Source organism: Pseudorasbora parva, chromosome 25 (genome assembly GCF_024679245.1).
Source record: "Pseudorasbora parva isolate DD20220531a chromosome 25, ASM2467924v1, whole genome shotgun sequence".
Taxonomy (NCBI): domain Eukaryota; kingdom Metazoa; phylum Chordata; class Actinopteri; order Cypriniformes; family Gobionidae; genus Pseudorasbora; species Pseudorasbora parva.
Genome location: NC_090196.1, coordinates 9,367,864 through 9,381,917, shown reverse-complemented (window position 1 = coordinate 9,381,917; position 14,054 = coordinate 9,367,864). Strand labels below are relative to the sequence as shown.

At 45.1% G+C, this 14,054-nt stretch overlaps 1 protein-coding gene across 1 annotated transcript; it reads left to right on the top strand.

Annotated features, from left to right (window-relative positions):
• Window positions 1–7,984: 7,984 nt before the first annotated feature.
• Window positions 7,985–9,631, top strand: LOC137065517 (uncharacterized). The gene is made up of 3 exons (XM_067437183.1): window positions 7,985–8,033; window positions 8,158–8,236; window positions 8,482–9,631. The coding sequence occupies exon 3, from the start codon at window positions 8,494–8,496 to the stop codon at window positions 9,538–9,540; it is 1,047 nt and encodes a 348-aa protein (XP_067293284.1). The 5' UTR covers window positions 7,985–8,033; window positions 8,158–8,236; window positions 8,482–8,493; the 3' UTR covers window positions 9,541–9,631.
• Window positions 9,632–14,054: the final 4,423 nt, after the last annotated feature.

Below are 14,054 nucleotides of genomic sequence, written 5' to 3'. Positions count from 1 at the left end.
CATACAGGTGAGTATACAGGCGGTACACTGGGCTCTTAGCTTTGGGCATACAGGTGAGTATACAGGCAGTACACTGGGCTCTTAGCTCTGGGCATACAGGTGAGTATACAGACGGTACACTGGGCTCTTAGCTCTGGGCATACAGGTGAGTATACAGGCGGTACACTGGGCTCTTAGCTTTGGGCATACAGGTGAGTATACAGGACAGTACACTGGGCTCTTTGTTTCAACTCACAGATCCGTAGTCAGGCAGAAGTCGGCCTTAGTGCTTCCTCTGATACAGGGCTTTCTCTTCGACCTAGGGAGGGATCGCTGACAACGTTTGATAATTCTTCGGTGGACACACATCAAAGGAAAGACTCACCCACTGCACTCCACACACACTCACGGTGAATTAGGGTCAGGATCACCACATTGGGCCGGGAGACAAGTCCTGGGTAGTAGAACGGATCAGTGCAAAAGATGACCATATGAAAACGTCAAGACCACGATCTTTCCACTCGCTCCTTCCTCTTTTCAATACATTCCCAATGCCTTCTTAATGTAAACAATTTCTCCAAGGCAGTAACAATACATATCAACACAGTGGTTTCAACCATGAATGCTTCCAACACTTAGCTCATGTTTTCTTCAGCCCAATACTTCATTCTCGCTTCGCCCGGTCTGTATCATCCGCCTCGGGACATCCCTCTGATCCACCGGTCGCTCCGTCTCACCCACCGCGATCGCCCAGATCAACTGCGCTCACCCTGCAGCGTTGGCCCGAATCAACTTCACCCCCCCGCCCCCGTTTGCCGGGATCACTCCACCCTTTGCAGGGATCAACTCCCTCCTTGCCCGAATCAACCCTGCTCTTCCTGTTCTCCCAGTGCCTTCTTTATATGCCTCCTTTGCTCTGATTTGTCCACCCATCGATCGCCACGTCCAATACACACACCTGTTCCCAATAACACGCTCTTGTCGTTGCCCGGAGTTACCGGAACTGATCGTGTGTTCCCTGTGCAATGGTCCGGGCGGAAAATTTCCGCCATTTTAGGTTCCGCCATTTTAAGTTCCGCCCTTTAAAGTCACTCCGTGACAAATACATGTGTGTTATTTTAACAAAACATATTTGGGTAAAATGAACAGTGCCACAAAAACATTTTTTTGAGTGTAGAAGAATGAAAAGTATTTAGCTGTATTACACTTAGTATCAGTAAGATAGATTATTGTCTTTCTTTTCTGCATACTGCAACGAAGAAATTGATATTACTAAAAATAGAATGAAGGAACTGCTGTAGTCAACCAGTGACATTTGATAACTAGTGAAGAAAATGGTTAGAGAATGGAATTTAGAAAAAGAGCTGAGTGCTCAGATACAATTGGAATTAGAAGATATAAAAGTTCAATCTACTTCATGCAGATCTCTGAGTGTTCAAATTTCAGATGGCTTCAATGGCAGTGTCTTGACCACTGGAAGCAAGTTGGGAAAAGGTGAAGACACGGTTGCAGAGAGAAGAAGAGAGAGTGGGTGATGGGCTTTTTTCAGCTCCCCTTATGAAAGGAGAAGATGACACTTTCCAAAAGGTCAGCATGGAGAAAGTCTGATTTATTGCAGGGAAAGGTGAATCTTTCACTTGAGGCTTTCCCGAGGACAGAGACAATATCCTGACATGCAAAACTTTGACAAGATCAGTCAAAAGCTAAAATGGAGAAGAGGTTGAGAAACGTCTCGGTTACGTATGTAACCTTAGTTCCCTGAAGGGGGACAAGACACTGCGTCGAAATGCTGTGAGAACGCCTCTGCGTGATTGCGTCATGAAGCGTGTGTCGAATCAGTCCAATCGGAAGACGGAACGTCCTAGGGGGGTGACGTCATAGACCAGAAACTATAAAGCACCTGCGAACACAAACAGAAACTAGCTTCAGAAAAGCCTGAAGTAAGTGATCACGGGCATGCCGGGAATATGGCAGGGTGACGCAGCGTCTCGTTCCCCTCCAGGGAACTAAGGTTACATACGTAACCGAGACGTTTCCTATCAGGGAACTCGAGCTGCATCGAAACGCTGTGAGAATGCTTATACCCACATTGCCATAGGACCAAGTGCTCGTATGTGTGAAACCTCAGCGCACACGACTACGACAACACCTGCGCCCCAACTGTAGATGCTACGTCAAGTTCGTAGAATCTAGCGAAGGTAAGCAGTGAGGACCAGCCTGCCGCATTACAAATACCTTGGAGGGAAGACCCCGACAACAGGTCTTTAGAAGCAGCCATACCCCTGGTAGAATGCGCCCGGACAGCCAAGGGAGACGGCTTTCCGGATGCCTCATAAGCAAGCGAGATGGCCTCGACCACCCACTTGCTCATTTTCTGCTTAGATACTGGAGCACCCCTCTTCGGGGCTCCGAAACAGACAAACAACTGTTCAGTCTTTCTCCACAGGGCAGCTCTGTGGACATAAGCATCTAGTGCCCTAACTGGGCAAAGCAGATTAAATTTTTCCTGGTCTGACGTCATGAAAGCTGGAGGACAGAAGGCCTGAAGAGTTATAGGACCCCTAGGGCCAGTCGGGACCTTAGGGATGTAACCCGGTCTGGAGTGAAGAAAGGCCTTCACCATCCCAGGTGCAAACTCTAAACATGAGGGCCCTACCGAGAGGGACTGAATGTCTCCAATTCTCTTAAGAGACGAAATGGCCGGCAAAAAGATAGTTTTAAGTGTCAGGAACTTGTCTGATACTTCCTCAATAGGCTCGAAAGGGCCCAAAGATATGCCCTGGAGAACAATGCCCAAATCCCAGGTCGGGACCCTCGAGTGTACTACTGGCCTCAACCTCAAAGTACCACGAAGGAAACGGGTAATTAATGGGTGTCTTCCCAAAGACACTCCACCCAAAGGAGTGTGGAAAGCAGCTAAGGCTGCCACGTACACCTTTATTGTGGAGGGGGTCAACCCTGCTGAGAACCTTTCCTGCAGGAACTCCAGCACTGTACCAACCGGGCAGTTAACTGGGTCCAACTGGCGCTCTCCATAGGAGAGCCTCCCAGGACGGATATTAGCAGCTCTCCAGCAGAGCAATCGGGGGAAAAGCGTACAGGGGTAGCCTCGGCCACTCCTGTACCATGGCATCCAGCCCTAGCGGTGACAGAGAGAACCACTGAGGACAGTGAGAATTCTCTGCCGAAGCAAACAGTTCTACTTCTGCTTTCCCATATTTCAGCCATAGGAGCTACACCACCTCGGGGTGGAGCCTCCATTCCCCGGGCCTCAGCCCCTGCCTCGACAGGATGTCTGCATCCTGATTTAACACCCCCGGGATGTAATCTGCCCTGACGGAGCACAGTTTCCCTTGAGCCCACAGGAGGATCTGACGTGCCAGCTTATACAAGGGGCGAGACCTCAGACCCCCCTGATGGTTTATATAGGTGACCACCGAAGTGTTGTCCATCCTGACCAACACATGGTGGTCCCTGAGGTCTGGCAGGAAATGTTTCAATGCAAGAAACACAGCCAGCATCTCTAGCCGATTTATGTGCCATAGCCGCTGATGTTCCTGCCATAGACCTTGGGATGAGCGACCACTCATGGTAGCCCCCCACCCCGTGAGAGATGCATCTGTTGTTAGAGTGACGCAACGATTATGAGCTCCTAACACGGGACCCTGGGACAGAAATCGAGGATCTTTCCACATGACCAGAGCATGAAGGCAACGCAGCATGACTTTGATTGTGCGAAGCAGGTTCCCCCTCGGGGAAAACCCCCTGGTTCTGAGCCACCACTGCAGTGGCCTCATGCTCAGCAGGCCAAAAGGTATTACGTTGGATGCAGCCGCCATGAGGCCTAACAGTTTCTGAAACTGCTTTACAGTGACAAATCGGTCTAGCTTCGGTTCTTTCACTGTCAATAAGATTGATGTTATGCGTGTTGGCGATAATTGCGCCCGCATAATTATCGAGTCCCATATTATGCCTAGAAAGGTAGTCCTTTGAGCTGGAGAAAGCACACTTTTCTTTGCGTTTAACCTCAAACCCAGCCTCGTCATATGCGCGAGGACAACATCTCGATGCTGAACCGCCATCTGCTCTGATTGAGCCAAAATCAACCAATCGTCGATGTAGTTGAGTATGCGGATGCCCTGCAGGCGCAGAGGCACCAGAGCTGCATCCACACACTTTGTGAAGGTGCGGGGTGACAGTGCTAGACCGAAGGGAAGTACTCGATATTGGTATGCCTGTCCCCTGAAGGCAAACCTCAGAAACTTCTTGTGATGTGGAAGGATGGAAACATGGAAATAGGCGTCTTTGAGATCTATTGTGACAAACCAGTCCTCGGACCTGATCTGTGACACGGTCTGTCTGAGTGTAAGCATCTTGAACTTGAGCTTTGCTACAGAACGATTTAATAGACGCAGATCTAATATCGGGCGCAACCCTCCATCCTCCTTTGGTACAATGAAGTAACGGCTGTAAAACCCCGACTCTCTACTGGGAGGAGGAACCCTTTCTATAGCCCCCTTTCGCAGAAGAGTCTCTACTTCCTGTGCCATGACCAGAGATTGCTCCGGGCCCACCTCTGTGGTTAGGACACCACTGAAAGGAGGTGGCCGCCTTCTGAACTGAATCGTGTACCCCCTTTCTATTATCTGCAGGACCCAACGAGATATATTCGATAGACGTTTCCACTCATCTAGAAAATCTACTATGGGAACCAGCCTCTCGAGGCTGGCCTCTGGTGTAATTTGAGCAGCAAGTGCAGTGCCCTGAAGCGGCGAACCGGCAGGGAACACCTGACCTGACTGCTCGCATGACCTCCGAGGAGGGGGCGGACCACCCTCGGGTGGCCTGCGGAGATCGTCTGCGGCCCGGCATTTCCCCCTGAGGGCACCGAAGGAAGACGGGTACCGTGTGCTGAGGTAAGCACACGGGTCAGCTCTACCCCTCGAAGGCCTCGTCTGCGAGCGCCGCTCCGCCTCCCAGTCTCTGATGGGGAGCACGGGCCGCGCCGCTCTGCTTCTGTTGCGCCCTTTGTGAGGAGCTCATACTCAATTTTGGCTGCTGAGCTGCAGCAGCCCCTGGGACCTGGACGCGGAGAGGGAGAAACTTCTTGAGCGCCGTCGCTTGCTTTTTGGACTCCTGAAACCTCTCGGTGACTGTTTGTACAGCGTCACCGAAGAGGCCAGCAGGAGACACCGGCGCATCGAGCAGGAAGCTTTTCTCCCTCTCTTTGATTTCGGTGGGGTTGAGCCACAGGTGTCTCTCCGTGGCCACCAGGGCTGCCATAGAATGGCCCACACATCTGGCCGTCTCCTTGGTGGCACGGAGAGCTAGATCAGCTGACTGCCTTAGCTCAGTGATGACATCACCCCCCATCTCATCTCTACCATCTAGATCCCTCACCAGGTCGGCCTGGTATGCCTGCATAATAGCCTGACCTGCCACCGAGTACGCCTTACCCACCAACGCCGAAGTTGTTTTTAACGGCTTGGTGGGTAATGTCGGGGCTTTCAGGGACGATGCAGCTGAAGGCGAGAGATGACTCGCAAACGTCTCTTCGACCTTCGGCATCGCCCCATAACCATATTGTTTCAGCCCTAATATATTACTATATGTAGATGTTTGTGGGCTGAACACTCTATATGATGCCGGTCTCCTCCATGACCTAGACACCTCGTTGTGAAGGTCTGGGAAGAAAGTCTAGGCTTTCCTGTAGCTCAAACAGTAGAGCATGGCGCTAGCAATGCCAAGGTCATGGGTTCGATTCCCAGGGAAAGCAAGAATTGACTAAAATGTGTACCCCTTAAATGCAATGTAAGTCGGTTTGGATAAAAGCGTCTGCCAAATGCATAAATGTAAATGTAAATGCATAACCGTAGGAAGATGTTGAGGCTCTGCCGCACGGGACGGTAAAAAGTGCTCATCAAGTTTGCTTTTCTTATGATGAGCATTCTTATTGGAATGCGCTCACAATGCTCACAAGCAGCCCCCTCAAGAGCTGCTTGGGCATGCTGCGCTCCCAAACAAACAACACACATAGAATGTGTATCCCCACCCGTGATGTAACGAGGGCAGGGATGAACACATCTAGTGAATTGCTGTTCACTCGCCATATTCTTCCTTTTTCTCTTTATGTTATATATATATATATATATATATATATATATATATATATATATATATATATATATATATATATATATATATACCATGGTCTGTTTTAATACTTGATTCTGATTGGCTGGAAGGTGTGCAGTAAAACCGTTTAATGCACAGGTAGTTCCAGTCAGTTTGATTACAGTTCGAAATTAATCCGCCACTATAAACACTGGTAACCATATTAACACAGTTACACTTGCAAACAGAGTGACAGTGGCAGCTGGCATGCAGTATCAACCACAGATGTATACATATCAATGGCAACATTAAGTGACAAGTTTCATTGCATTAAATTAATTGTATAACATTTCAAGTCTACTAAATGTCACAGATTCAAACCAACTTAACCAGATCATTTTAAACCAACTAGTGGTTGAAGATTGTCCCAAAGCACTTTCCGTATTTGCAATTTCGCACATGCACGGGAGGACGCATCCATTTTCGACCTGCCCTTGGCCAACTTTTGCAAATCCGTTATCATCCATAAATTATTTGGTAAGTAGAACATTTTTGTAGTCATATATTTTACAATTGTACATTTGTGAAATGTTTTTTGTGCTTAGTAGTGTTAGCCAGAAAAGAGACTCTGGGTGTGCCACATTTATTGTCAGATTACTGTGCAAAATTATGGGTTAGGCCTTGTGTCAGGCTGTCCATCAAGCCGAGTTTTTTTCTGGCTAAAAAAAAAATTAAGAAAGGAGCTTTAGCTCGCAATGTGCAATCAAAAATTATCCGTTTATCATAGACGGTTTATATGCGCGCAAAGATCTCTGGGGAGCTGCTGGGGTCACAGTCAGTTGCTGTTTGGTTGGCAGTCTAAATGTCGGCAGATATATTTTAACAAAATTAATTTAAAATGTAAATTATACATTTTAACATTTTTAGCATTATTGCACCATATATTGGATTCTTATTTCTGTGCCCCTGGCCCTTAGAGTCTGATCTAGAATGTTCAGTGGCGTCACAGAACTGCCAGATTCAAACAGCTTTCGCGCGTTGGCTGGCACTGAGCCAGAGACGGACGCACTCAGCGCTTGTCATATATCACAATTAATATTCAACCACATAATGTTTATTTTAGGTTTCATACATTTAAATATACATAATCACTCGTAAAACAATGCATTGGTAGTTTGCAAAATACACACTGATGGAAGCAGCAAAAATTATCTAATCAAATGTAATTTGCCGACTGCGTTTTATTCATATATCAGACAGACATAGCAGAACAATAAAGTTTGCTCTATTCTTCGTCCAGTTCAACAGCCACTTACTTTCATATATTTCGCGAGAAACTGTGGAATTCAAGTGCTGTAACGTTATGTTAAATCCGGCTGACAGGACTCTGCAGCGCTCATCTCGTTATAGATCAAGATAATTTATAAAGGTAAAAACCTTTATAAATTAAAGGTAGATAACGAAGACTCGGAATATCAGATAGTTGAAATTACCGAAATATTAGAATTCTGTGTAGTTATTTTAGTTTAGTTTAGTTGTGTTGTAATTTAGCTTAAAACAATGCGCTTTTTTATTTTTATTGATATTTAACATTAGCCTAATATAACATGGCTTAGCCATGTTCTTTTTTAATGTTTATATATATATATATATATATATATATATATATATATATATATATATATAGCTCCAGTAAGCTAAAGTTTTAAACTAGTATTGTTCTTGTTTTTTTTATTTTTTAATCCATTATAGTATTAAATTAGTGCTGATGTCTGTTATTAAGTGGGCATACACTGCACCCATCATGAGATGAGCCAGTCAGTGGGTCAAATATAATTGCTATAGATTTGGAAGGGATTCTGTATCATTAACACTTTCATGTCTTTTTTTAGGCTCTGAATGTGGAGGTGCAAACAGTGTCCTGAAAGTGAACCTACAAGGTACAAATTACTAAATCACCAGATATCCATGCACATACTATGAATGCCCATGCTCATTCAAAACATGGAATGCACTTAAAACTCATTTGAGTCGATGTCATGTTGATGTTTTTTTACATTTAAGGACTGCAGAACAAGTAATATTGAAATGCCCTTTGGATCCCTACGAATGGTGACTTTAAAAAGATTTGTACATGTGAAAGGTAAACATTTTTAAAATTCTATGTGTAGGCTCTACTTTTCAAATTAATTGGTTAATCATATAATGTTGTGTTGGAAAAGTGTGCTCAAATTCATAATACAATAAACGAATGACATGAATTACAATTTATTATTACATAGGGCTATCATAAAAAATATGTTAATCGGGGAGAAAAGGAGGCATATAGGCCTTTTGAGACAAAGGGAATTATTCTTAAAGAAACTTTCCTTTCCTTTTGTTTTGCAGAATGAATTCAAGATGTCTGCAACTCTGAGAGTCATATTTGGAGTAGATGACGCTTCAAAATTAATTCTGCCCAATGGAATACCCAATTCCTTAGAGGACCTTAAAGGAGAGATTGTAAGACACTTCAGCCTGTCTGGAAATTTCAGGCTGCAGTATAGAGACATTGATTTCGACAATGAGTTTGTGAACTTAACAGAAACTTCAGAAATCAAAGACAAGAGCACAGTTAAAGTTATTAACTTGCCAGATGAGACAATTACACTCACACTCACTAATGTTCCGCAAGAGGAAGATGATTTTTTGCTGTCCTCCGCATCAGACACAGACATACTTTCCTCCACTGAATCTACATCTTCAGGTACTTCCCTTAGATCACAGCCATGGCCCACAAACTTTGAAATACCTCAGTTCAGTTATGAGGTACAGATTCAGTTAGAAAAGGCAAAACAAGCCTTCTGCAGCAGTGGAACTCTTCTTACAACAAGTAACAAACTGAGGTCCGATATACTAGACGGTCTGGCATCAGAAATCATCAAATACAAAGTTTACCCTTCTAGTACAGAGCTTGATAATGTGGCTCAGGCTCTGATAACAAAGTATCCCTTTTTAAAGGAGAAAGGATCTGTCACTGGCTTTTATGGCTGGAAAATTAGTTTAAAGTACAAAATGGCAAACTACCGCACCAGACTAAGGAGCATTGGCTGCCCCGAGTTGAGCATCAACGCTATAAAAGAGAAGCAAGGTGCCATGAGTCATGGACCTAACCAGGTTAAGAAGCCACGTAAAGCCGAAGTCAACTATTGTCCTGATTACCCTGCAGGCGAAACTAAAGAGAGCCTCGAGGAAGAAAGGAAAGCACTGATAATGGAGGTGAAAAAGAAGAACAACCAACAGCTAATCAAAAGTAAAATGGAAAGAACCTTTGCCTATAGAAGACAGGAAGTCGTTAAAGATATGCCCTTCATAGCAGAGTTCAAAAACAGATGGCCAGCCCTGTTTTCTGAGAGCCAGGTAAAGTATTATTCATCATCTGTATTTAATTTAAATACGTGGAATTAATGTCTAAATACTGTATTTGGGTATAAAACAAATGAGCACACATTTAATTGACAAAGGTTTGGAAGCAATGTGGTAAGAATCCATGCATGTGGTTGTTCTACTCTATATTACAATGCACATTACACATACATCCATATACATTGGTTACAGATACATTGAACCACCAACTAAAAACATTTAGCCAAAAGCAAACTCATGTTCCCTCTACCAGGGGTGTCCCACTCAAGTTTCAGAGAGGGCCAAAATTAAGAAATGGTACTGTCTCATAGTGCTGTATTAATATAATTATTATGGACACGCCAGCTCCACTTTTGAGGCAAACTGGATATAATTGTACCACGGCCAGATGTTGCCCACAGAGTTTGAGTTTGACATGCCTGCTCTACACCATATGTGATAATTTTAAATATATGTTTTAACTTAAGAGACTCATAGTGAATTTGTGTTTTAATACGAGTAAATGCAGAATTCACCCTCATCACCACAGTCCCCCTGTTCTCAACCTTTATGTCCCGACTGGATCATTACTCTAGCCAGCTATTGAGGGTATTCAAAAAGAAGGGGGGAACAGCAAGACGTGATATCGACGTAATCATTGCAGAAATGGACATGGTATGTGTTTTGGGTGTATTGTGCTATGACCCCTGGGGGTTTAACATTTATTCTAAACATAATTATGCTTTTTTTTTGTATTATGGTCTTTAACCTTTCTGTGGAAAGATAAATTATTTGCAAATACTACGCTATTTACAAATATCATTTGCTATCCACAAATACAAAATTCTATGATTTGTACAAATAGATGTATTTCTGTAAATGGTTTTAATTTATAAAAAGGATACTTTATATTTTGTGCTTATTTACCATAAAGTGAAGTTAATAAACGTAATTTCGGGAGGAGTACGCCCATCTAATCTTTCAATTAATACCAAGGTATAAAACCAGCAGCTTACCTCTTCCCCTTTTTGGTTTCTGAAGCATTTGGCCTGCTCAACTCTGCTTGACTGGCTGCGCTGCTCATTTCACCTGTTGATCTCCAGACCACCGGTCTCTCCGCTCCACATAACACCTCGCTCAAGAAAACCTCTCTCTTCTTCCATCTAGAATCATAACGGGGCTCGGTCGATCCTCATCGCGATGCATCGAGGCCTTCATCATCATCAACATCATCCTCTTCAGCAGTAACGTTAAGCCTCGTACCTCCTGCTGAGGAGTCCGTCAACGCGCTCAAGCGTTATCCAGCGCGGGTTTTCCATTTCACCCAGAGGAATTCAAAAGCGCAACTTCACGATCTGCTCGTGTGTTTTCACCAAAAACTCTCTCTCACGCCGCATTCAGCGTTCTCGCAGCAACACGCAAACATCAACACAAACAACTGCACGATCTATACGGTCCGTTTCAGTTTCAGCCAAGGGGGTAATCTAGCGCTCGGAAAGCGTTCCACCCCTAGGGGCTGCCATTGCTAACCAAGCCATCACCTGCTGTTAGCATCCCATTGACTCCCATTCATTTTTGAGTCACTTTGACAGTGAATAACTTTACATCAGAGGCGTTTAAAGACTCCATTTGTCCATTGTATATTTCTAAAGAAACACGACAATGTATAAAAGGCTCCATTACCTTGTATCTTACACTATCGCCCCGCAGAAGCTGTTTTTGTAAAAATAGGCTAACGATTGCGTCATAACCAACGCGACCCTGTCGCACAGTTGAGAAATTACCGTATAGACCTGAGGAGACGCTCGCAGGCAATCTTTTACTGTCTATGAGACAGTCGGGGGGACGTGGAGACATGTCCTGGAGACTAGTCTGATAAAGTCAAGGGGGAAGAATGGGTAGAAGCCCATAGTGAGCCAAAAGCAACGGGAGAAAATATTTAAACAACGTGATTCAGCTTTCGCTTTCCACATCTACTAGAAGACTCACAGCTGTCAGACAGGAGGCTCACGTCACATCTACGTCGTCAAGCTCAGTCTGAGCCTGCGCAGTTCGCTCAGCCATCAGGAAGTGAGTGCCCCTAGGTTGACTTCATTATTTCGCCGTAGACGTCAATGGGGTCGCTGTGTCCATTTCTTTTACTGTCTATGGTTTCAGCCGGCAGCCGCAGCTGCCGACGCTTTCATGTCCGCCCCTTAATTCGGCCGGCACTATCGCGGCCTCAGACATTAGTTCCGCATCTGCTCGCAATAGTTCCACGGCCTCTTCGACTGTTACCTTTCACCCTCCCACAGGTAAGTATAGCTTCTTCTGTTCTTCTTTCCACGCTTCCTATATTTCTGTGCTTTCTGGCTTTTATTCTCTGTTAAATCAAGAAAAGCTATATAATACATTTCTCCTCTGCTATTGGAGCAGGCCCAAAGCGTGAGGCTGCCTCCGCAAACGGTCCTGCCCCCCTCCCTTAATTTCTTCTCTGCTATAGGTGCAGACCCAAAGCGTGAGGCTGCCTCCGCAAACGGTCCTGCCCCCCCCCCCCCCTTTAATTTCTTCTCTGCTATAGGTGCAGACCCAAAGCGTGAGGCTGCCTCCGCAAACGGTCCTGCCCTCCCCCTCCCCTTAATTTCTCCTCTGCTATAGGTGCAGACCCAAAGCGTGAGGCTGCCTCCGCAAACGGTCCTGCCCCCCCCCCCCCCCTAATTTCTCCTCTGCTATAGGTGCAGACCCAAAGCGTGAGGCTGCCTCCGCAGATGGTCATGCCCCTCCCTCTCTTTTCTTTTCTCCGTCGCCATTGGAGCTGATCCAAGCATGGGGTTGCTCCCCAAGCTTTCTATTCTCCAACCTTATTCCATCCAGCTTCTGCTTCCTCTACAGTTTATTGCCTCCTTCTCAGCTGCATTGCTCTTACAGTTCCTACTACATCATTGCTATGGATCCATCACCTGTCTCCACCAAGCCTCCGCGCCTCAATCACCCCAGGAGGTTGTTCCCAGTATAGCTCATAAGCCCCGCCCCTCCGTGGTTTCTAATGGATACGAGTTGAACTAAACAATCAAATTACACTATATATTTTCCAAGATGTTTTCTGTCTTTTAAGGCAGTTTTATCACTATGATTTTATTTCAAGTATTTGTTTTAAATAAGTTTAGCTTAGTTAATTGTTTGACGCTGAGGAACCAGCAGACTTTTTCAGGAGAAGAGTGGAGTTTTTATCTTAATTTCTATATTTCCCAGATTTTGGCATAAATATTAAGAGCATTAGCCCGAAGGTGGACACCGTCCCAACCCCAGCATTGCAATCCTACTGGACAACTTGGAGAGCTTTTTCAAACAATTCCTACAACCAACTTGTTTTCCCAAATTCTCCCTATTTTTCAATTTTTGATGTCATACGAGATGTCCACCCAATCTAGTACCATCAAAGTCTATCTCTGCTGCTTTAAATTTCTAATCTACAACCATCCATCCGACCATCTATGATCTCTAAGTTTTAAACAAGAACACTATCCGTTTCCTCATCAAAAGCAATAAACGGATCAATTTAAAAAACTGCCTTTTCATTCCTATCTTCAATCTCCCGACACCCATCCAGCAATATCAATATCTTTCCTTCTCCCTTGCCACAGGGAGGTGCTGATCTCCTCACTTCTCGACCCGCTGTTTTCTGATGAGAACAACCTTCCTGTCACCAGGCAGTGAAGTTCATAAAAAAAAAAAAAAAAAAAAAAAAAGCTTCAGCAGATCCCCACCCACTCTGGTAATTAGGCTTACTTATATTCACCTCACTTCTTCCGCAATGGAGCAGACACCACCGCAGGCCAAAAAAGACTGCCACACCATCAATTAAACTATTGGGTTGGTGGTCCTCAGATGCCTTTCGATTTTACTTTGTTCGGACCTCAGCCTCATCAAACAAGCCATCTTCGCTTGACGCTGCAGTGCTCTGCCAATTTGATACTGCTGCTGCAGTATTTGGATTTACTAGATATCACCATTGTAGTCCTTCACTTAATGCCACAGTCCCTCGCTTGATGCTCCAGGGCTTCGCTTGCCACTACAGTGCTCCTCCAGTTTAATGCTGCCACTGCAGTGCTCCGTCATTTTGATGCTGCCACCGCAGTGCTCCTACTATTTAATGCTGCCTCTGCAGTGCTCCTCTTATTTGATGCTGCCACTGCAGTGCTCCTCCAGTTTGATGCTGCCACTGCAGTGCCCCTACTATTTAATGCTGCCACTGCAGTGATCCGTCATTTTTGCCGCTGCCGCTGCAGTGCTCCTCCTATTTGATGCTGCCGCTGCATTGCTCCTCCAGTTTAATGCTGCTGCTGCAGTGCTCCTCCTATTTGATACTGCCACTGCAGTTCTCCTCCTATATGATGCTGCCTCTGCAGTGCTCCTCCTATTTTGATGCTACAGTGCTCCTCCAGTTTAATGCTGCCACTGCAGTGCCCTTACTATTTAATGCTGCCACTGCAGTGCTCCTACTATTTAATGCTGCCACTGCAGTGCTCCATAATTTTGATGCTGCCACTGCAGTGCTCCTCCACTTTGATGCTGCCACTGCAGTGCCCCTACTATTT

Coding starts and splice junctions, on each gene's coding strand:
- LOC137065517 (XM_067437183.1), top strand. CDS start 8,494: ATGTCTGCAACTCTGAGAGTCATATTTGGAGTAGATGACGCTTCAAAA.